General features: G+C 48.7%; 1 protein-coding gene across 3 annotated transcripts in view; it reads left to right on the top strand.

The window, feature by feature from the left end:
* LOC140390075 (ephrin type-B receptor 1) overlaps positions 1-25,048 on the top strand; it is a 741,967-nt gene that overhangs the window by 708,302 nt on the left and 8,617 nt on the right. For all 3 annotated transcript variants that reach the window (XM_072474951.1, XM_072474953.1, XM_072474952.1), the window contains exons 14-16: positions 4,681-4,874; positions 9,191-9,346; positions 10,980-11,939. In XM_072474951.1, coding sequence (XP_072331052.1) covers positions 4,681-4,874; positions 9,191-9,346; positions 10,980-11,088 — 459 coding nt within the window. In that variant the 3' untranslated portion in view covers positions 11,089-11,939. The remainder of the gene's footprint in view (positions 1-4,680; positions 4,875-9,190; positions 9,347-10,979; positions 11,940-25,048) is intronic.

The raw sequence follows: 25,048 nt of genomic DNA, 5'->3' as shown, positions 1-25,048 counted from the left end.
CAGACCTTTCATCATATACTTCCTTGTTAAATTACTCCTTCACATTTTTCAGGGTTACATTCCATCTGATACTTTTTTTCTTTTATTATTACTACTTTATCAGAGTTACAAAGCCAGAGTTCAGAGTGTGGTAAGGGGCAAGCCCCGAATCCAGCTCCTTACCTGCTCCAAAAATCAATTCAAATTGAATCCAATTCATGGTCCCCACAAGAGAGACATATCAGATCCAGGCATTACACCTGATCTCACGCTCATCTTAGCCAAAAGGCCAAGAACCGATTCCATCTGCCACGGGGGGGACACGGTAGCATAGTGCTTAGCACAGTTGCTTCACAGCTCCAGGGTTCCAGGTTCGATTTCCGGCTTGGGTCATTGTCTGTGCAGAGTTTGTACTTTCTCCCCGTACCTGCGTGGGTTTCCTCCGGGTGCTCCGGTTTCCTCCCACAGTCCAAAGATGTGCAGGTTAGGTGGATTGGCCATGCTAAATTGCCCTTAGTGTCCAAAAAAAGGTTAGGTGGGGTTACTGGGTTACGGGGATTGGATGGAGGTGTGGACTTAAGTGGGGTGCTCTTTCCAAGAGCCGGTGCAGACTCAGTGGACCGAATGGCCTCCTTCTGCACTGTAAATTCTATGATTCTATGATCTGCCCATTTAATCATCCCGTCTATATATTCCTGTAACCCAAGACACTCAACTCCACTGTTACCCCCCCCCCCCCCCCCCCCCCCCACCCCCTCCCATTATTCTATTAGCATGTAAAGAGGTTTGGGAATGTCTCACAGTAGTGGTGCATGTAAATGGGGGGAATTGGGGGGGGGATGGAAGGAGGGAGGGGAGGGCAGGAGAAGCTTACACTTCCTTTTTGGTCCTGGAGGCCAGTATGAGAATTGGTGCGACTCAATGAGCCGAATGGCCCCCTCCTGCACTGTAGGGATTCTATGATGGAAAATAAAATAATACCACCCAGGACCACTTCATGCCCACATCAATTCTGACCAACTTCAGCCTGGCATGAAAATGGCAGCAACTTTCCCACTCAGAACTGTGTTAAAATTGTTGTCAGGGCCCAAAGGGGTCCCTGGACCCCTGATGTACTTATTTAGAGAAGGACCCCCCCTCCCCCCCCCCCCCCCCCCCCCACCGCAGGCCCTGCCCTCCTTGCTTGTTTCAGATAGGCACCTTTGACACCTGCTCAGAAGAACAAATTAAAATCAGGATCGGCAGCAAACAAGTGAGAAAGCCAATTTCCTCTAGGCCGGTGAGGTTAAAATTCAGCCATGAGTTCTATCTTGTTATATGTCACAAAGGTACGCAGTGTGAACTGTATACTCATGTGAACAGTGCATGTGATTTCCTTTCATTTCTTCCCCCCATAAGAATATGTCCATATTTTCCCCCTCTAATTGGAGTTCTTTGTTTTCTATTGAGAGTGCGTGAGATAACTGGGATTGAAGTAATTTCTTTGTCCTGATCAGCAGAGAGGTGCTGCTGTGCATAATGACAAACTGATTAGCGGCTAATGGGCTTTGATTAGCGATTTGCTTTTTCCTTCATGAGCTCCCAGCTTTTAAGCAGATGTTGCAGCACCTTGACGACTCCGAGTCTGTGAATCAGGCCTATTGTTTCTGCATCTTTCCCGACAGAAGGTGACAATTTTTGAACGCGATCCTTCAGGTGGCTATGCTGATGAAAAATCTGAGAAAGATAAAATCAGGGTACTTTCCAGATGATGCGAAAGTGTGGCGGGGAACAGAAATTCAGGAATCCAAGTACAAAAATCAAAGTCTGTGGACAGGTACAAAAAGTCAAAAAACGTTGGCTTTTATTTCAAAAGGATTGGATTACGAGGGAGTAGAAGTTATACAGAATCTTGATCAGACCCTCCTCCTGTATTCAATTCTGGATATCGCATCTTCAGAACAGTATGTTGGTCTTGTAGGGGCTGCACTGCAGATTCACCAGGGTGTTAAAGAGTTAATTTATGAGAAATGATTGTGTAAACCTGGCCTGTATTCCCTTGAATATAGCAGACTGAGGGGTGATCTGATTAAGACGATTAAAATGTTCAAAAAGACTTGATTGGGTCGATACAGAGAATCTATTTCTTCTGGTGGGGAATGAGCGAGGAGAAATAATCTTAATCCCTTGGGTTTTCTTCACCATTCAGTTAGATCGTGGCTGACCTGTGCCTCCACTTCAATTATCTGCCTTTGATCCATATTCCTTGATGTTCCTGCCTAATGATAAAACAATATATCTCAATCTTGAAAGTAACAGTCAGCTCAACATCCACAGCCTTTTGGGAGAAAGAATTCCAGATTTCTCCTATCCTTTATCTGAGCGTCTTCTTCCTGATTTCACTTTTGAAAGGCCCGGCCTCAAATTTAGTTTCATATTCCTGAAAGAATCAATTTCTGGTTGGCCTGGATTTCGGAGCCCAGTGGCACACGTATCCGTAATTTATGCTAACCATTTCCATCCACTTTTATGATTTTGTTCTTGATTGGCAGACAAAATTAAATCATTTCAGATGACATACATTATGACATTTCTGACCAGTCAGTTGGTGCTGAGTATTCTGCGCTGGAGTTGCCTCACATATAATGGAAAGTCTATGCCTGACAGAAAAATAAAAGCAGTTATTTTCAGCTGAAAGTACTTTTGACATTTATCAGCCAGCAAGTGTTAACATAGTTCAAATGTTAAATTCACCGTACTCCTGTTGTGAGTCGGTCGCATCTGGTTTGGAGGCACAGTAGGTCAAATGTGTACAAAATCTTTGAATAATTTCACCCCCTGAAGTGTGAATCACCAACAGTGCTGCTTAGATGTAATCTGCTTAAAGGTAATTATTCTGAGCGTTAATGAGGTTACTTTTTTCCCACATTTATTTTTGTTTCAGCACTTGGTTTTGATGAGGGCCTCGGGAGGATTGGCAAGAAAGAATTATTGAGTCTGACAACCCGAGAGATCAGAGACTCGGCTGAGTTTGGGAATCAGCTTCACTCTTCGAGTCATGCCAGAAGGATCTCTCCCTCAAATAAATGCTTTTTTTTTAATCAACAGGGACTAACACAAGGACATTGAGGCTTAGTACAGTGTTAAGGTTGTCTAAGGTCATTGAACAATGACATATGACTATAATTAACCACTGTTCTCTGTGTTCAATTACTTAACCTTTCATCAATCTACCTACCAATAGAGCCCAATGTTGGGGAGGGTGGAGGCTTTAATATTCTCCAGTTAGAATCATGAAATCCCTACAGCGCAGAAGGAAACCATTTGACCCACCAAGTCTACACTGCCCCTCCAAAAGAGCACCCTATTTAGGCCCTATCCTCTAAACCCCAGCCAAACTGCAAACCTTTGGACACTAACCAGCAATTTAGCATGGTCAATCCACCTATCCTTCACATCTTCAGACTGTGGGAGGAAACAAGAGCATCCGGAGGAAATCCACGCAGACACAGGGGGAGAAGGTGCAGACTCCACACAGACTGTGACCCAAGGCTGGAATTGAACCCGGATCCCTGGTTCTATGAGGCAGCAGTGCTAACCACTGTGCCACCGTGCTGTGAACATTTGGATATTATACTTGTGTGCTATTTTTACACAAACAACAGCAGTAAAATAGCAGACCAGGATTTTACACAAACGTTGTGAGCTGTTAGTCATTATACTTGTGGTCCTCCTTAGCTCCCAATAGACATGCTCTTTCAGCTCGCCATGCAATAACTACTTGCATTTAGATTGAATTGTTATTGTAGTAAACTGTCCCAACATGCTTCACCGGGCTATAAATAGACAGAACAAATTGACTCTGCAGCAAAGAAAGAGACAAATTGGAGTTGATCTAACCTCTGCATGTCTATTCTTCACCAAGTCTGTTTACCCATCACTCCTGTGCTCATTGATCTACATTGGTACCTGGTCCCTGAATGTCTCCATTTTACAGTTCTCATCCTTATCTTCTTGGTCTCACCTCTCCCTGTCTCTGTAATGTCCTCCAGCCCTACAACCCTTTAGGAGCTCTGCACTCCTCTCATCCTGCCTTTTTTGTATTGCCAATTTCCATCTCCCACAATTACTGTGATTTTGTTTCAGCTGCATAGATACAAATTCCTAAATTCACTCTTTAAACCTCCATGTTGCTCTCCTCCTTTAAGAAGCTCCGTGAAACCTACCTCTTTGACGACACATTTGGTTATCTGACTTGAGCGCAAAATCAAGGCTGAGATTTCAGTGCAGCACTGAGGGAATGTTTCACTGTTGGAGGGATATTATTTTGGATGAGATGTTAAATTGAAGCTCCGTTTGGCTCTCTAAGGGAGATGCAAAATATCCCACACCATTATTGGAAGAACAGGCGGATTCCTCAGCTAGGTGATCCAGTCATTATCATATTACTGTTTGTGGCAGCTTGCCATGTACAAACTGGTAGCTGTGTTTCCTACGTTACTACGGTGATGACACTTTAATTGATTATAAAGGGTTTGGGAGATCCTGAAGTTGTGTGAGGTGCTTTATGAATCCAAGTTCTTTTCTTTCTTGTGGTAGATTAAACCAAAGAGGATGGCTCCACCTGATCACTTCTTTCTACGGAACGTTAATGTAATTAACCTTGAGCTATTTGTTGGAAAATGACTTAATGAGCTGTTCTTTTTTTGTATATACTTTCAGGTAATCAATGCTATTGAGCAAGACTATCGCCTTCCACCACCCATGGACTGTCCAGCTGCCTTGCACCAGCTCATGTTGGACTGCTGGCAGAAAGACCGCAATTCCAGGCCCAAGTTCGCCCAGAACGTCAACACCCTCGACAAAATGATCCGGAATCCTACCAGCCTCAAGACGATGGCCACCATCACCGCAGTGTAGGCATTTTCTATCCTCATCCCAGTCACATGCCAACCACTGGCGACGCTCTTGCCCATTTGATTTGGACCGTGGCAGTAGTCAATTCCCTATCATGGTTCAGGATGCATTGGGGAAGTGCTTTCAAGCTGACGCCTTGTGGGGTGATTTTCATCCTCACCACCAAATTTTGCTCTCTGCACATCGCCCGAGGTGGTGAAGACAAAATGCTATGCCAAGGCACATGGTTTGCACACCGGAAATGTCCTGTAATTTGCCACATGGAAGGCAGGGGGGCAATTAATGAGCGTATACAGTATGTTATTCTGCAGAAAGAGACTAAGGGTTATAGGGATGGATTTTATAAGCGCTGGGGTCCCTACCCATTATGGCAAAAAAGTTAGCAATGAACTCATTGGGGCTGCCCTTCAGTCATTTAGTGGCCATGAGAAATTCTAGCCTATGAGACCTGCTGGCCAGTCGTAAGTTTGGTAGCTCTATAGTCCCAGCCACACAGCCAGGAGCAATGGTCACTGCTGGGAATACATCAAGTTCCCATCAGTGAGGAACCATGGAGCTGAACTTAAAGGTAAATGAGGGAGTTGGGTTGGCAGGGTCAGCCTCGAAGGGCAGGGCAAGAGGGTGGGGGAGGGGAACCAGAGTGGGTCCTTAATTCTTTCAAGGGTGGCCTACATTAATTAGCCATTTAAGGGCCTCAGTTGGTCCACAGATAAGCGGACCTCCTGATACATCATCCACCACTGGTAAAATTGCTGCAGGATTTCCTCAGGGTAGTGTCCAACGTCCATCTATCGTCTACTTCATCAATAACCTTCTTTCCATCACAAGGTCAGAAGCGGGGATGTTCACTGATGATTGCACACTGATGATTGCACAATGTTCAAACCATTCACAATTCATCAGATACTGAAACAGTTCATGTCCAAATGCAGCAAGACCTGAACAGCATTCAGGCTTGGAATGATAAATGACGAGTAACATTCGTGCCACACAAGTATCAGACAATGACCATCTCCATCAAGAAGGAATCTAACATTCAATGACATTACCATCGCTGAATCCCCCACTATCAACATCCTGGGAGCTACCATTGGCCAGAAACTGCACTGGACCAGCCATATTAATACTGTGGTTACAAGAGCAGGTCAGAGATTGGAATTTCTGTGGCGAATAACTCGCCAAAGACATGGCACAAGTCAAGAGTCTGATGGAATACTTTCCCCTTCCCTGGATGAGTGCAGCTCCAACAACACTCAAGAAGTTCAACACCATCCAGGACAAAGCAGCCAACTTGATTGGTACCCCATACAACACCTTCAACATTCACTCCCTCCACCACTGATGTATAGTGGCAGCAGTGTATCCTATGGACAAGATGCGCTGCGGCAACTCATTTCCTTAGGCCGCACTTCCAAACCAATAACTTCTAGCACCTCGAAGGTCAGGGGCAGCAGACACATGGGGCCACCATGACCTGGAGGTTCCCCTCCAAACCACACACCATCCTGACCTGGGAATATATTGCAGTTCCTTCGCTGTCACTGGGTGAAAATCCTGGAATTCCCTCCCTAACAGCATATGGACTGCAGTGATTCAAAAAGGCAGCTCACCGCCACCTTCTCAAGGGCTATGAGCGGTGGGCAACAAATGTTGCACTTTCCAGTGATGTCCACATACCATTAAAAATATTAATAGCTGCTATGGTGGCTTTTGTAAGGGCCCCGAAGAATCCAGCACGAGTTTTAAGGATACAAAATAATAAAGTTTATTTACTATAACAATATATACATAGCAGTAGCAGTAACTTCCCTTGCTACCTTCTCCTTCCTCCTGGTTCCTGGACTGGCCAGCTTATTTATAGTAGGAGTTTCTCCGCCCCCCTCATTGGGGAAGTTCATACTCCCATAGGATTGTGGGATAGTCATTAGTCCCCAGCCAATCGTCAGTAGGCAGGTTATAACAGTGGCACAGTGGTTAACCAGGGACTGGGTTCAATTCCGACCTTGGGTGACTATGTGTGGGGTTTGCACGTCTTACCCGTGTCTGCGTGGGTTTCCACCGGGTGCTCTAGTTTCCTTCCACAGTCCAACGATGTGCAGGTTAGGTAGTTTGGCCATGATAAATTGTCCTTTTGTGCCCAAAGGTTAGGTGGGGTTACGGGTTGCGGGGAGTGGGCCTAGGTAGGGTGCTCTTTCCGAGGGTCGGTGCAGAATAGATGGGCCGAATAGCCTCATTCTGCACTGAAAAGCTTTGAGATGTACTGAGGTTGTGAAAGATGATTTAGAAATATTAGTTTATGTAAAATGCCCGCACACCAGGAGAGACAGTCATACAGTATGTTATACAGAATGACATAGAATGTACAGGTTCAGATCAGGCCATGTAGCCTGGCAGGTCAGTGATGGCGTTTACATCACATGAACATTCTCGCACTCCAATGATCTTTTCCCATCTTACCTCCCAATATCTGTTTTTTCCTTTCTCTCTCATGTGTGTATCATTTCACGTCTCTCTCCTCCTTCAAGACTTCCCTTTAAAATTCCCTTAGAGACCAATTTTTTGATCACTCAATGGTGACATGGGGAGAAAGTGCAAAGTCCACATACACTGGATTTAAACAAGCTGGATTTAAACAAGGGTCCCTGGGACCGTGAGGCAGCAGTACTAACCACTGTGCTACCATCCCGCCCTTAAAGCTTAATTGGTTTGCGAACTCAGTCTTTGACTAACTTCATGAAGGGGGTCAAGTAACTTTTGCACAGCAGTCCTTTGTTGCTTCAAATTTAAAATCCCCATCCTTGTGTTTAAATCCATCCAGAGTCTTGCCCCCTCCCATCTCTGTAACCTTCTCCTCCTGCAGCCTTACAAAGGCAATGTCAAGTTAACTGAAGTCAGACATCCTTTCAAGCAGAGTTTAATGAGGTGCTGAAGGTTTAGTCTCTTATTTTCTACAAACTATCAAAACAGGAAAGGGCAACAAATAACTGAGCCTCAGGGAAAATCTAAGGCAATTTAATGTTCAATTCCCTCTGATTATAGATATTTATAGTTATGGTTTGTCTTCCCATCCCCAGTCATTTCGAATTCCTACAAAACAAAAGTCAATTAAAAAACGCCAGGAGCCATTTTGCCCTCTTATGAAAATAGAGAGGGCTAATTCTTTCCAGGGTCCAAGGTGGTGTCTCATTACACTGCAACCTTCCTTTATAAACAAAAGCCCCATTCATTCATCTAAACTCCTAATTTAATAACTGTAATGGGAACCAGGGCAGCTCGTGGTCTGAAACTGGAACCAAGTGATGTTCAGACTTTTCTACTCATCTCTGCAGACTGTCTGACTTTCAGAAATCATGAAAAAAGTTGATATTTGCTGCAAGTTTTGCTTTGTAAACTCCAGAGGCCAAAGCTGATGAATTCATGCACACTAGAGGGATGAGCTTGCAAAGTGACCGCAGAGACATCTTGTGGCTGAACTGTCTCTACTTGGAGAGAATGAATGACAGAGGCAGCAACATTTTATTTATGTGCAACCTTTCACCTCTGAGGGATGCCCCAAAGTACTTCTCAACTTCATGACTGGCTTTGAGATGTGGTTCCTGTTATTTTGTCGACAAATGGAATCATCACTTTGCCCAGGCTCAAACAAACAGCACTGAGATACAGGACTGGTCATGGTGCTGGTTTACGAGTAAGTGCTGGCCATGGCAGCTTCCTGTCTCCTTCTGAACTGAATAGGCAGATGGGACCTTCGCTTAAGATCCTGTCCAAAAGATAGCACCTCTAACAGGCAGCACTCCCTCAGTATTGCACTGGAGTGCCAAATGGTCAAGCGGGTGCATGCTCGCTTGAACATAGAGCCTCCTGCTTTGAGCCAGGAGGGCTACTATGCAGTGAATAAACTTGACACTTTGACGTCACCTTGGAGAAATTGTCTGTATTTTCGACAAAAGCGGCAAAGGGCAACAAATAACTAAGCCCCAGGGAAATTTAGATGCACTTTAATGTCTAGTTCTTTCTGATTATGGATATTTCTAGCTGTGGTTTGACTCCCTAATATCATAAACATCCATTCATGAATCGCTTCTATCCTACAAAATACAAAGTCCATTAAAAAGGGTCGAGGACCAGTTTATCCTTTCATGAAAACAGTGAGAACAAATTCATTCCAAGGTCCAAGGTGGTGGAGGGAGAGATGGTACAAAAGCCGTGTTCAGAGGAGTAACTACATTTGGTTTGCGCTTTTCTTGAGCGTGCTGTTATCTGTTTTTTTTCAGAGACACTGATGTTTTCTTTTGTTATCTGTTATTGAACACAGGCCTTCACAGCCTCTGCTGGATCGCAGTGTGCCTGACTTCACTGCTTTCACCTCGGTTGAAGATTGGCTTAGTGCAATCAAGATGAGTCAGTACAGAGAGAACTTCCTCAATTCTGGATTCACCTCACTCCAGCTAAGCACACAGATGACTTCCGAGTGAGTATCAGGGAACATACAAGAGAGGAATGGACAGGAGAAATGGGGACCAGGCAGCTGAACTCCGATCATCCACTCCACACACTTACTCATATTCAAAGGTTGAGCTGTGGACTAGCGTTAGGCCAATTCTTTTTGTTCACATTTGCCACTTGAATTTGACCGTTCAGTGTGACCCCTGGCAAGTATTTTGTGAAGCAAAATAAACACTATGCAGTGTGTTCAGGTGGTTTGGTGCACACTCTTCCTTCACCCCTGGGACCCGAATTCCCAACCAGCCAGGACTGCAAACTGTTCGGCAATGACAGCTGCAGACATGGGTTCAGCTGCCAACATGGCTCCCCCACCTTTCTTCCCAACCCCTGCCCAACACTGCCAGCACCAACAACCCCTCAACCTTCCTCCAGGGGAGTCTACAAGAGGTTATATGTGGGAACAATCAAGTTTCATGAGGTTATTGAAGGCAGCTCTCTCGGTGAGGAAGCAAAGGCATGGAAAGAAAACTGTGGGAAGAAGAGCTGACTGCAGAAAGAATTGATTTTCCTGGAAGAGTCGCGCATAAAAAACAGACACAAAGAGACACAATCTCTCACACACATGCACAGACACACTTACACAACTCACACAGACACATGGCGCGATTTAACTAAATGGTAATGAAGTCCCACAGCGAGCACTTTTAGCGCTCTGGAGCCCCCAAAGGGACCCCTGATGCCCCAAGCCCCAACACACTATGGACGGGCACCCCGACCATTCAGAAATGCCAGCTTGGCACTGCCAATCTGGTACCTCTGGCAGTGCCCCTGCCAGGGGCCAGGCTGGCACTGGCAGTGCCAGGGTACCTCCCTGCCCAAAGGGCATGTACCTGGAGGCACATTTACACAACACACACACAAGCAAACAGACACAATCCCACACGCACATACAGACCCTCTCGCTCACACACGCGGCCACACACACACTCATTCACAATCAAGCATATTCACACACATGCAGACACTCATTCTCATGCGTACTCACAGACACAATCTCACACTCAAGACACACACACATACAGACCCTCTCGCTCACACACGCGCCCACACACACACTCATTCACACACACAAACATATTCACACACATGCAGACACTCATTCTCATGCATACTCACAGACACAATCTCACACTCAAGACATACACACACATACAGACCCTCTCGCTCTCACACACATAGACTCTCATTCACACACACAAACATATTTACACAGAGACACACACACATGCAGCCATTCACTCTCAAGCACAGACACTAATAGACACAGTCTCATACTCAGACCCACACTTATACAGACACTCACACTCATACAGGCAGTCACACTCTCACACATACAGGCGTACTCACACACACAGACGCTCTCACCTTCACACACTCAGCCACACTCACAGGTGCACACATGAATGCACACACAAACTGCCACTCTCACACAGATGCAGACACACACAGACACACATACATATAGACACACACATACAAACATACATACTCAAATGCAATGTACATTGAATCAAACAAAACACAAGACAGGAATAGTGGGATCCTATGATCACATATTGTAGGTATTATTGCAATAATGATTGTTGTGTTTCCTGCAGGGACTTGTTGAGGATAGGGGTCACTTTGGCTGGTCACCAGAAGAAAATTCTGAACAGCATTCAGTCAATGAGAGGACAGATCAGCCAATCAACATCAGCTATGGCATGACAGCAGTGGATGATGGGACATGTTGAAACAGCACTGGAGGAGTAAAAGAAAGATGCAGACCATTTCTCCTGAGCTCGCGACCATTCTTATGAAGGGAACACATTGTTACTGTCTACCAGACTGATCCTATTCAGAAGTCATGCATTCCTATCCTTAAAAACAATCAAGATCTAACCGAATGATCTTTTTTAAGAAAACAATCTGTCCCTTTATGAAGTCAGGACCTGTGAATCTGGAATCAAATGAACATCCCATTATTCCAAAGAACATGCTGTGATATTCTTTAATGTTTGTTCGATGCATTTCCTTTTTCTTCATAAGTGATGTTCTTCAGATGTTGGTGCCAAGAGACTGCCCCTTCCCTAAGATGGATTCCAAATCCTTTATATCTTCATATTGAAGATGATCAGACGTAATCATTTTTTGCTTGCATTTTCTGCAACGATGCTTGTGTTTTGATAGCAATGACCCTGAATGCTGGCAGAACCCAAGCCAGCTGCACTTGTACAAAGGGGAAAGTCGGTATTTATCAGGCAAGGTACACAATGCCTGTGCTTGTGGCCAGCAGGCATTGGTGATCAGACTTCTTAATAACTCTTTTGATGAATTGTATAAAAAAAAGATTTGATTCTTTTGCAAGCAGCACAGGGCGATGGACACGCTGTCCTTGCTTGCAGTTGGCAAGAGAGGTGTAGTTGGACAATGATACGAATGAAATACCTCTGGTGTTACATTGCACCGCTCATTAATGGACTCATTTTGAACATTTTGCTTTGTGTGTCGGTGCTTGTTGGAATTCTAGTGATGTCCATTGAACCCAGTGCTCAGAACCTTGCTGCTTCAACTTTCTGGTAAGTCTCAGATTTGATTGCTCCCATGTTTCTCATTGATCACAGAGCGTTGAATAGGCAACAGTCTTGCAGTCTAACTGAATGTCTACTGCAGGTCCTGAGTGCAATCTGGGACAATCCCATTGTTGTGTTATGTAATTTGGAATAACCACTTGATGCAGTTTTGAGTAAAAGATGCTCCAGACTTTGAAGTGAGTTCAATGTGTTTTCTTGAACTATTAGCACAGTTCTCAATGAGTTCGACTCTCGCCAATCTAAATGTAGTAACTCAGTCTAACTGAACCAGCCTTGCTCTAAGCCACGTGCTGGGGTGTGATGCTGAGGATACACCCTGTCTCACTCTGTCGATGTTGGTCTGTGGAAAGAGGCGGGGTGTGAGTGCCTCATCCCTTTTATAGAACATAGAACTTACAGTGCAGAAGGAGGCCATTCAGCCCATCGAGTCTGCACTGAACCAGTTAAGCCCTGACTTCCACCCTAACCCAATAACCCCACCTAACCTTTTATGGTCACTAAGGGCAATTTATCATGGCCAATCCACCTAACCTGCACGTCTTTGGACTGTGGGAGGAAACCGGAGCACCCGGAGGAAACCCACGCAGACACGGGGAGAACGTGCACACTCTGCACAGACAGTGACCCAGCAGGGAATCGAACCTGGGACCCTGGCACTGTGAAGCCACAGTGCTAATCACTTGTGCTACCGTGCTGCCCAACTAGTGCGATATCAGTGAGATATTTATAGTAAGATATGTGTTCATTGGCTGCATGTTTGCATATCATGACATATCCCCTTATTAAAATGTTTTGTTGGCGTATGCGAATGTAGTTACATGTGAATGAGCCTGTCGAACGTGACTGACGGAGGACAACAGAACAGAGCAAACAAAACAAATGTTCACAAGTCCAGTCTCTGAGGCTTGCGTCTGATCCTGGTCGACCACCGGAGAGGTGGCGGAGGGAACGATGGCGCCTTGACAGACGGGATGGAAGCCTGACTGGTGGCCTCGTGGTGCGAGGTATCAGGAGGTGGTAATTCAACATATGGAAATGGAGGAGAAAGTGGTTGCGGGCAGGCAACTTTGCGCAGTGCCCGTTTATTCCTTCGCACGATGGAGCCATCAGCCATACGTACAACATAAGAGTGGGGCGTGGCCTGTCGATCAGCGACAGCCGGGGCAGACCACCCACCATCCGGTATCTGGATCCTGACAGTGTCTGCCGGGGATAGCAGGGCCAAATCGGTGGCATGGGCATCATAGCCCTGCTTTTGGTCTCTGAGCTGCTGCATCTTCTGCAGCACCGGGAGGTGATCCAGGTTAGGCAGGTGTATTGCTGGAAGCGTCATCCGCAGGTCCCTGGTCATCAGGAGTTGAACTGGCGACATGTCAGTGGACAATGGAGTCGCCCTGTACGCAAGCAGTGCAAGGTGTATGTCGTAAGCAGAGTCCGCGGCCTTGCAGATGAGCTGTTTCACAATGTGCACCCCTTTCACGACTTTTCCATTGGACTGCGGATAGTGCGGACTGGAGGTGACATGCTGGAAATTGTATGACCTGGCAAACGTGGACCATTCTTGACTGTTAAAGCACGGGCCATTGTTGCTCATGACGGATTGGGATGACATGCCTTGAGAACGTCTCCTTACAGGCTTTGATGACGGTCCGAGAGGTGAGGTCCGAGAGCTTCAGCACCTCGGGGTAATTCGAGAAATAATCGATGATCAATACGTAGTAGCGACCATTCGCATGAAAGAGGTCGATGCCAACCTTGCATCACAGAGAGGTCACTATGTCATGCTGTTGGAGCGTCTCCTTGCTCTGCGCTGGCTGGAATCGCTGACAGGTAGCACAGTTCAGGACCATGTTCGTGATGTCCTGGCTGATGTCGGGCCAGTAGACAGCTTGCCGGGCTCTGTGTCTGCACTTCTCGATGCCCAGGTGTCCCTCATGAATCTGGTGCAGCACCATGCTCTGGGGACTGTGCGGAATGACAATTCTGTCCAGCTTGAGGAGGATACCATCAATCACCGTCAGGTCGTCCTTCACATTGTAAAATTGTGGGCACTGCCCTTTCTGCCAGCCATTGGTGAGGTTCTGGATGTCGCGCTGCAAGAGGAGGTCCTTGGCTGTCTCATCACGGATGAGAACTACCTTCACATCCGTTACCGGGAGAGTGCTAGCACACAGCTGCACCTGCAATTCGATGTGCTGGATGATCTCCAGCGGCTCACTGGGCGAGGTGAGGGAGCGGGACAATGCATCAGCGATGATGAGCTCCTTGCCAGGTGTGTACACCAAGTTGAAGTCATACCTCCTAAGTTTAAGCAGGATTCTCTGCAACCGAGGCGTCATGTCGTTCAGGTCCTTGTGGATGATATGGATCAGAGGCCTATGATCTGTCTCGACAGTGAATGTCGGCAGGCCGTAGACATAATCATGAAATTTGAGGATGCCGGTGAGAAGACCCGAGCACTCCTTCTCAATCTGTGCATATCTGGTTTCAGTGGGCGTCATCGCCCTTGATGCGTAGGCTACTGGTGCCCAGGATGATGTGTCATCTCGTTGAAGCAACACCGCACCGATGCCATCCTGACTCGCATCTGTGGATATCTTTGTCTCCCGGTCCAGGTCGAAGAATGCCAGGACTGGTGCAGTGGTGAGCTTGGCTTTCAGCTCCAGCCACTCTGTCTGGTGTGCCGCCTTCCACTCAAAGGCAGTTGACTTTTTCACCAGGTTGCATAGGGCTGTGGTGTGTGTGGCCATGTTTGGAATGAACTTGCCCAGAAAATTAACCATACCGAAGAAGCGCAGCACCGCCTTTTTGTTCTCGAGGACCTTCATCGCCTCGATGGCCTTGATTTTGTCTGTGTTCGGGCGCACACCATGCTGTGATATCTGGTCGCCTAGGAACTTGAGCGTCAATGTGCCAAAACAACATTTGGACCTGTTTAACTTTAGACTGTTGGCATATACACGGCGGAATACCTTCTGGAGACGGGACACATGTTCTTCAGGGGTCGTGGACCATATGATGATGTCGTCCACGTACGTACGAACCCCTTCAATGCCCTCCATCATCTGCTCCATGATGCGATGGAATATCTCAGATGCCGAGAAGATGCCAAATGGCATGCGATTGTAGCAGCATCTGCCAAAAGGCATGTTGAAGGTGCAGAGCCTTCTGCTGGACTCTTCCAGCTGGATTTGCCAAAATCCCTGTGATGCATCCAATTTGGTGAAGAAGCTCGCGTGTGCCATCTCACTCGTGAGTTCCTCCCGCTTCGGGATGGGGTAGTGTTCCCGCATGATATTCTTATTGAGATCCTTGGGATCAATGCAGAGGCGCAGCTCACCCGAAGGCTTCTTTACGCACACCATCGAGCTGACCCAGTCAGTCGGTTCGGTGACCTTGGATATGATGCCTTTTTGCTGAAGATCCTTGAGCTGTGCCTTCAGACGCTCTCTCAGTGGAGCAGGGACTCGTCGTGATGCGTGGACCACTGGCTTGGCTTCAGGCAACATTGAGGCGCTGCATCCGGGAGATGGCCTGCACAATCTCCGCCTCGTGGGAGGCTAGTTCATCATTTTCTGCCATTTTGTACTGGGAATAGCGATTTTTGGCGTGCTCATGCACTGTGCATGTTTCAATCGCGACTGGCAGGGTCATATGCTTGATCTTCAGAAACTGCTCTCTGAGGATCAGAGTGAACTCCAAAAACGATTTGGTCTCTGATCATGGGCTCAGTGATATCACCAAAGTTGCAGGATTGCGCTAGCAGTCTAAAGTTAGTTAAATATGAGTTGAAGGATTGGTCTTTACCTTGCAATCGCTGCTTGAATATCCCCGGGTGACCGCTCGAAGATTTCATTGGTGTCCATCTCACAGTGGCTGTCAAACTTGTCCAGGGTGGTCTGAAACTTTGTCTTGTACTGGGCTTCGGCGAAGCAAAAGGAGTTGCATATTTCCAAGGCGTGATAACCCGCTGAGGTGAGGAGAAGAGCTATCTTCTGTGCATCAGATGCACCATTGAGGTCTGATGCTTCGACGTAAAGCTGAAATTTCTGCTTGGATGTCCGCCAATTGGCACTGAGATTGCCGGAGGTCCTGAGCTGGTGAGGAGCCTGAATCTTTTCCATTGTGCCGGGATACATTCGCTGGTTGTCACGGATCTTGCTGAGTTGAACTAACTAGATTGAACAGGCTCCTGGTATCATGTTGTGTTATGTAATTTGGAATAACACAAGCTGCCACTTGATGCAGTTTTGAGTAAAAGATGCTCCAGACTTTGAAGTGAGTTCAGTGTGTTTTATTGAACTATTAGCACAGTTCTCAATGAGTTTGACTCTCTGCTAAACTAAATGTAGTAACTCAGTCTGACTGAACCAGCCTTGCTCTAAGCCACGTGCTGGGGTGTGATGTTGAGGATACACCCTGTCTCACTCTGTAGATGTTGGTCTGTGGAAAGAGGCGGGGTGTGAGTGCCTCATCCATTTTATAGTGAGATACCACCCCTGAGTGTCCTGACTGCTCATTGGTCGTGTCCTATTCTATGTGTTCATTAGCTGCATGTTTGTATATCATGACACCCATCACATCTATCGATTAAAAATGTTTTGCTGCTGTGTCCTGTGTTAGAGGTTTAGATGTTCTCCTCTTCTCCCAGCAACATTTTTTGTCTCCGATTGTCTTAATTCTGTGTACCCATTTTGCATTCACGATAGGAGGAATGACAGAAACCAGGGCAGTGCTCTGTCGGTTGTTGTCCGCATGGGAATAATGAACAATTTACTGCTGATTCCTAGAATGTGCCAAAGCTTGAATTCAACAATAACGATTTTTATTTATATGGCGCCTTTAATGCAATGAACGATATGCTTCTCAGGGCATTATAAAACAAAGAATGATACTGAGTCACAAAAGGACATAATGGCCCTGATAGTCCAGTGTTCAATGCTGAGTGTAATTAAAACTGCCCGCTCATCATTTTAGACTGGAGACCTTGCACCTTTTAATGTCAGTTCCAGCAGTGGGTGCATCATTGCACAGAGTCAGGAGACCAATTGTCGAGCATAATTCCAGCACAGCCACACCCGCTTAAGGTCTTCATTGTCTTACACAGTTTATGTAAAGTGATTGAAATCCAGTCGGCACGACCTTACCCACTGGTGCAGGAAGAGGGTTAAACATTGCTGGGTTGGGCGGTGAACATTACCAGGATTGGGGGGGTGGGGGGCGTGAACATTGCTGGGACAGGGGATGCTGGTGTGAACATTGCTGGGATGTGGAGTGAACATTACCGGCACAGGGGGGTGAACGCTGCCGGCACAGGGGGGTGAACGCTGCCGGCACAGGGGGGTGAACGCTGCCGGCACAGGGGGGTGAACGCTGCCGGCACAGGGGGGTGAACGCTGCCGGCACAGGGGGGTGAACGTTGTCGGCACAGGTGGGTGGTGAACGTTGCCGGCACAGGTGGGTGGTGAACGTTGCCGGCACAGGGTGGTGAACATTGCCGGCACAGGGGGGTGAACATTGCCGGCACAGGGGGGTGAATGTTGTCGGCACAGGGGGGTGAACATTGCCGGCAAGGGGGGTGAACATTGCCGGCACAGGGGGGTGAAGGTTGTCGGCACAGGTGGGTGGTGAACGTTGCCGGCACAGGGGGGTGAACGTTGTCGGCACATTGGGGTGGTGAACGTTGCCGGCACAGGGGGGTGGTGAACGTTGTCAGCACAGGCAGGGTTAACGTTGATGGCACGGGGAGAAATGTTGCTGGCACAGGGGGGTCAGCATTGCCAACACAGGTGGGTGGTGAACGTTGCCGGCACAGGGGGGTGAACGTTGCCGGCACAGGGGGGTGGTGAACGTTGTCAGCACAGGCAGGGTTAACGTTGATGGCACGGGGAGAAATGTTGCCGGCACAGGGGGGTCAGCATTGCCAACACAGGGGGGTGAACATTGCCGGAACAGGGAGAGAAACTTTGCCGGCACAGAGGGGTGAACATTGTCGGCACAGGGAGGTGAACATTGCTGGGATGGGGGAGGGGTGAACATTGCTGGGATGGGGGGGGTGAACATTGCTGGGATGGGGGGGTGAACATTGCTGTGATGGGGGAGGGGTGAACATTGCTGGGATGAGGGGAGGGCTGAACATTGCTGGGATGCTGGAGGGGTGACCATTGCTGGGATGATGGAGGGGTGAACATTGCTGGGATGGGGGGGTGAACATTGCTGGGATGGGGAGGGATGAACATTGCTGGGATGGGGGGGGTGAACATTGCTGGGATGGGGGAGGGGTGAACATTGCTGGGATGGGGGAGGGGTGAACATTGCTGGGATGGGGGAGGGGTGAACATTGCTGGGATGGGGGGGTGAACGTTGCTGGGATGGGGGGGTGAACGTTGCTGGGATGGGGAGGGGTGAACATTGCTGGGATGGGGGGGGTGAACATTGCTGGGATGGGGGGGTGAACGTTGCTGGGATGGGGAGGGGTGAACATTGCTGGGATGATGGAGGGGTGAACATTGCTGGGATGGGGGGGTGAACGTTGCTGGGATGGGGGAGGGGTGAACATTGCTGGGATGGGGGGGTGAACATTGCTGGGATGGGGAGGGGTGAACATTGCTGGGATGGGGGGGGTGAACGTTGCTGGGATGGGGGAGGGGTGAACATTGCTGGGATGGGGAGGGATGAACATTGCTGGGATGGGGGGTGAACATTGCTGGGATGGGGAGGGGTGAACATTGCTGGGATGATGGAGGGGTGAACATTGCTGGGATGGGGGAGGGGTGAATATTGCTGGGATGGGGGGATGAACATTGCTGGGATGGGGGGTGAACGTTGCTGGGATGGGGAGGGGTGAACATTGCTGGGATGGGGGGGTGAACATTGCTGGCATGGGGGAGGGGTGAACATTGCTGGGATGGGTGAACATTGCTGGGATGGGGAGGGGTGACCATTGCTGGGATGGGGGGGTGAACATTGCTGAGATGGGGGAGGGCTGAACATTGCTGGGATGGGGGAGGGGTGAACATTGCTGGGATGGGGAGGGGTGAACATTGCTGGGATGGGTGAGGGATGAACATTGCTGGGATGGGGGATGAACATTGCTGGGATGGGGAGGGGTGAACATTGCTGGGATGGGTGAACATTGCTGGGATGGGGAGGGGTGACCATTGCTGGGATGGGGGGTGAACATTGCTGGGATGGGGGAGGGGTGAACATTGCTGGGATGGGGGGGTGAACATTGCTGGGATGGGGGAGGGGTGAACATTGCTGGGATGGTGGAGGGGTGAACATTGCTGGGATGGAGGGGTGAACATTGCTGGGATGGGGGGGTGAACATTGCTGGGATGGGGGGGTGAACATTGCTGGGATGGGGGGGTGAACATTGCTGGGATAGGGGAAGTGAACATTGCTGGGATGGGGGTTGTGAACATTGCTGGGATGGGGGGGTGAACATTGCTGGGATGGGGGAGGGGTGAACATTGCTGGGATGGGGGGGTGAACATTGCTGGGATGGGGGAGGGGTGAACATTACTGGGATGGGGGAGGGGTGAACATTGCTGGGATGGGGGAGGGGTGAACATTGCTGGGATGGGGGGTGAACATTGCTGGGATGGTGGAGGGGTGAACATTGCTGGGATGGGGGGGTGAACATTGCTGGGATGGGGGGGTGAACATTGCTGGGATGGAGGGGTGAACATTGCTGGGATGGGGGGGTGAACATTGCTGGGATGGAGGGGTGAACATTGCTGGGATGGAGGGGTGAACATAGCTGGGATAGGGGAAGTGAACATTGCTGGGATGGGGGGTGAACATTGCTGGGATGGAGGGGTGAACATTGCTGGGATGGGGGTTGTGAACATTGCTGGGATGGGGGGTGAACATTGCTGGGATGGGGGTTGTGAACATTGCTGGGATGGGGGGTGAACATTGCTGGGATGGGGGTTGTGAACATTGCTGGGATGGGGGGTGAACATTGCTGGGATGGGGGTTGTGAACATTGCTGGGATGGGGGGGTGAACATTGCTGGGATGGGGGGTGAACATTGCTGGGATGGGGGAGGGGTGAACATTGCTGGGATGGGGGAGGGGTGAACATTGCTGGGATGGGGGGGTGAACATTGCTGGGATGGGGGAGGGGTGAACATTGCTGGGATGGGGGAGGGGTGAACATTGCTGGGATGGGGGTGGTGAACATTGTTGGAACGGGGGGTGAACATTGCTGGGATGGGGAGGGGTGAACATTGCTGGGATGGGGGAGGGGTGAACATTGCTGGGATGGGGAGGGGTGAACATTGCTGGGATGGGGGAGGGGTGAACATTGCTGGGATGGGGAGGGGTGAACATTGCTGGGATGGGGAGGGGTGAACATTGCTGCGATGGGGGGGTGAACATTGCTGGGATGGGGGGGTGAACATTGCTGGGATGGGGAGGGGTGAACATTGCTGGGATGGGGGGTGAACATTGCTGGGATGGGGGGGTGAACATTGCTGGGATGGGGAGGGGTGAACATTGCTGGGATGGGGAGGGGTGAACATTGCTGGGATGGGGAGAGGGGTGAACATTGCTGGGATGGGGGGGGTGAACATTGTTGCGGTTGCCGTTGGGCTTTGACACTCCAGCTGATTACTGAGAATTTTTTTATACCTGATACTAAAAGCTTGAAGTAAATCCACGTAAAAACCAGTGTAGGTAGACCGCAAACAGCCCAAATCTCCATGGTTTTGCTCATCTGATCCCACTGTTGTTGGAAGTGCGGGGTATAACTAGCAATCAAAATTTCAAGCGTCCTGCACAAGTACTGTGGATATTCGCATGACAGGACTTCCTCAGAGACCTGACATGCGTCAGCAACATAACTTGAGTCGGATGCTTCTCCCAATATTGCAAGGTTTGGACCTTTAAGTCAGATGATCAGCAGCTTAGTGAAAGAGGTAGATTTTAAGAAGTGTCTTAAAGGAGGAGAGTGACATTGAAAGGCAGAGAAATGCAGAGAGGGAAATAAACCTGAAGGTGCCTGATCGAATAGAAATGAAAGAGTCCCAATTTGGGTGCGTTTAGCGGGGTGTTTCCCGGTGTTTGCTGCACCGAGAACGACTCCACTATTAAATGGTACTCTGCTTCATTTTTGGGCCTAGGCGAGGAACCCCCCCACCGAGGCTGCACTTAGTTCCATTGACTGCACTAACGTGCTCAACTCGCCAGTACAGAAAGAGATCGGGGCACCATTTTTAAATAGCACCCCGATCTCTAGACGCCAGCACGGCCTCCAGACCGCCCCAATGCCTCAACTTAGGAGGTCATCGAGACCCCGTATCTCACCTCATAAGGGCAGGGACTGATCCCAGCAAGATGCCACCTGGGCACCATGGCATTGCCAGTCTGTCCCCCTGGCAGCGCCCCTACCAGCCTGTCAGCATCCTGGTCCAGATTTGCGGAAACCAGTGCTATACGGCACCCGTTCGGTGTCTGCGAGGCAAGACTAACTACTCACGAATATGAAAATCTGGATAATAGTCATTCAGGGTGGTATCCCGACTGGCTCAGACACTGGCAGTAGAGTTTTGGAAGACCTCGGGCCAGATTCTCCGTCGGTGGGATCCTCCATTTCTCTGGCACCGCACTCACGCCTGTGGATTTCCCGATGGCGTAGGGGTGCCCACAATGGGAAAACCCATTGGCCGACTGCCGGGACGGAGAATCCCGCTGCCGGCGGGGGTGCGCTACACCAGAAAATGGATGTGGCGGGACTAAGATACTGCCCTCCAGTTTTCCAAGGATAGAATGTGGGTGCAGCCAGAAGTGTGTTGGAATAGAGTTACGGGTGCGCGTTTTGACAGCAGATAAGCTCAGATGGGCGAGAACCTAAATTCTAGATGAAGGTAAATCAGAGCTTATCTGAGGTACCCATAATTCACAATCCCTCAAAGATCTATGAGCTACATTTGGTGTTTTCTGGGCTGAGACTTTTTTTGAGCAAGGGAAATTTGAAGCAAAACTGAGTCAACGGAATTGAGGATCATATCAGCAGCTTTGACATTCCAGCACGGCAATAGAGTGTCTGAATTTCCTACCCTTAGAATCATAGAATCCCTACGGTGCAGAAGGAGGCCATTTGGCCCATCGAGTCTGCAACAACCCTTCGAACAAGCACTCTACCCATATCCACTCACGCAACCAACCCGCCCTACCCCCATAACCTAACCTGCACATCCCTAGACTCTAAGGGGCAAATTCAGCATGGCTAATCCACCCTCCTGTACATTTTTGGACTGGGAGACGAAACCGGAGCACGTGGAGGAAACCCACACAGGAACGGGCAGAATGTGCAAACTCCACACAGAGAGTGGCCCAAGCTGGAATTGAACCCAGGTCCCTGGCGCTGTGAGGCAGCGGTGCTAACCACTGTGCAACCATGCCTAGATCCTGATGCTTCCATATGATCCAGTCTCCTTGGATTAATAAGAGAGGATCTGTGTGTGGTAGAGGAGTGCTTAAAGGAATAAAGCCACAGAAAGGCATCAAAACAATCCTCCGAACTAGATTTACTATGTGAACCTCCTACATGAACCTCTTGGAACTATAACAACCTACCTCCGCCCTCATGTTCCTTTTCTTTCTGCCACAGAATCCCTTCAGTGCAGAAGGAGGCCCTTTGGCCCATCGACTCTACACTGAATCTCTGAAAGAGCACCCCACCCTATCCCCGTGACCCCATCCGACCTGCACATTTGACACTAAGGGACAATTCATCATGGCCAATCCACCTAATATGCACATCTTTGGACTGTGGGAGGAAACCCGAACACCCAGAGGAAACCCACACAGACATGCAGCGAATGTGCAAACTCCACACAGATAGTCACTCAAGGCTGGAATTGAACCCGGATCTCTGGCGATGTGAGGCAGCAGTGCTGACTACGGTGCCACTGTGTTGTCCTCCAGAGTCTGCATTATCTGTTCTAACCTCATGTGACAATGTGTTCCACATTCTCACTAATCCCTGGGTAAAGAATGACAATGACTTCCAACGTTATAACAGGAAGAAAACCTACATTTAAGCAGCAGCTTTCACAACCTCAAGGCACCCCAAAAAGCTGCACAGCAAATGAAGTTCTTTTGAAGTGTTTACTCTGTCTAATGTAGGAAACCTGACGGCCAGTTTGAACACAAGCCCCCACAATGGATGATGACTAATAAAACTGCGTTAGTTTTTTAAAAATAAATTTAGAGTACCCAATTCATTTTTTCCAATTCTGGGCAATTTTATAGAATCATAGAAGTTACAGTGCAGAAGGAGGCCATTCGAGTCTGCACTGGCCCTTACAAAGAGCACCCTACTCAAGTCCACGTCTCTACCCTATCCCCGTAACCCCCACTTAACCTCCTTTTTTTTTTGGACACTAAGGGCAATTTAGCATGGCCAATCCACCTAACCCGCACATCTTTGGACTGTGGGAGGAAACCGGAGCACCCGCAGGAAACCCACGCAGACACGGGGAGGATGTGCAGACTCCACACAGACAGTGACCCAAGCCGGGAATCGAACCTGGGACCCTGGAGCTGTGAAGCAACCATGCTAACCACTATGCTACCGTGCTGCCCAATTTAGCTTGGCCAATCGACCTACCCTGCACATCTTTGGGTTGTGGGGGGAAACACATGCAAACACGGGGAGAATGTGCAAACTCCACACGGACAGTGACCCAGAGCCGGGATCGACCTGGGACCTCGGCGCTGTGAGGCAGCAGTGCTAACCACTTGCACCACAGTGCTGCCATAAAACTGCTTTAGTGATTGTTGAATAAATGTTGGTCAGGACACTGGGGATAACCTTCTGCAGTTCTTCAAAATATTGCCGTAGGATCGCTTACATCCACCAAAACAGCAGGCAGCTACCCCGGGTTCAACTTTTCATCTGTAAGATGGAACTTACACTCTTCAGACTCAGAGGCGTGAGTGCCACCAGCTGAGTGACTGCTGACTGTGTCCTCTGCTGGATTATGGGTATATTCTAGAGCCAGTGATATCCAAGCTACAAGGTCAGGGAGAGACTATCCACTGGGTAATTAGCGGAGGTCAGACAGGGAGAAAATTTGACATTGTTGCAAAATTCCAAGGGAGGACAACAAACTACCAGAGCACCCATTCTGGGTGGGGTGGGGTTGGGGGGGGTGTCATAGCGAAGAATACCAAGGCGTGCCAGATAATCTATGAACAAACAATTAATTCCTGGTGACCAGGATGGAATTTGTAACAATAGCATGTCATGAGACAGTACGGTGGTTAGCACTGCTGCCTCACAGATCCAGTGCCTCGGGTTCAATTCTGGCCTCGGTAACTGTCTGTTTGGTGTTTGCACTTTCTCCCCGTGTCTACGTGGGTTTCCTCCGGGTGCTCCGGTTTCCTCCCACAGACCAAAGAAGTGCAGGTTAGGTGGATTGGCTGTGCCAAATTGTATCTTAGTGTCTAAAAGATTAGGTGGGGTTACTGGGTTATGGGGATAGGGTGGAGGCGTGGGCTTAAGTAGAGTGCCCTTTCCAAGGACCGGTGCAGACTCAATGGCCCGAATGGCCTCCTTCTGCACTGTAAAGTCGATGATTCCATGACTGTAAAGCTCCTCTAGTTTAGCACTGATGGGCATCTCAGTCCCAAAGGTAGCTGTTGTGGGAGAGCAAGTGGTCAGACTGGTACACTGGTTCGACACTGGCCGAGGGACACAGCTTGGAGGTGAGAGGCTGTTGGAGTGTAGTGAGCGCCACTGGGCATGAGGCATGCTTTATGGAGCCTGAGCCTCCTCAGTTGCTGAGCGGCAAAACCCTCCCACTCCTTTCTGTTCATTTTTATGATTAGGTCGCTATCATCAGCTCATTTATTTTATTTCCATCTTAAAATAAAGTGCCTCTGAAACAGAAGTGAGAGTGAATAAAGTTGTGCATTTAACTTGGCCAAGGTAAAAGGAGAAAAAGCAGAAAAGAGGCTCTGTTCTTTCAAAGTGTTGGTACTTTAAATATTTATACGCGGCAGCGGATTGGCAGTCAACGCATTCCTGATCTTGAACACTGTTCAGAGGTTACTCTCTTCAGAGCTGACCTCTCTGACAGA

Source organism: Scyliorhinus torazame, chromosome 14 (genome assembly GCF_047496885.1).
Source record: "Scyliorhinus torazame isolate Kashiwa2021f chromosome 14, sScyTor2.1, whole genome shotgun sequence".
Taxonomy (NCBI): Eukaryota; Metazoa; Chordata; class Chondrichthyes; order Carcharhiniformes; family Scyliorhinidae; genus Scyliorhinus; species Scyliorhinus torazame.
The sequence above is the reverse complement of the archived record's forward strand: the minus strand, read 5'-3'. Positions and strand labels throughout refer to the sequence as shown.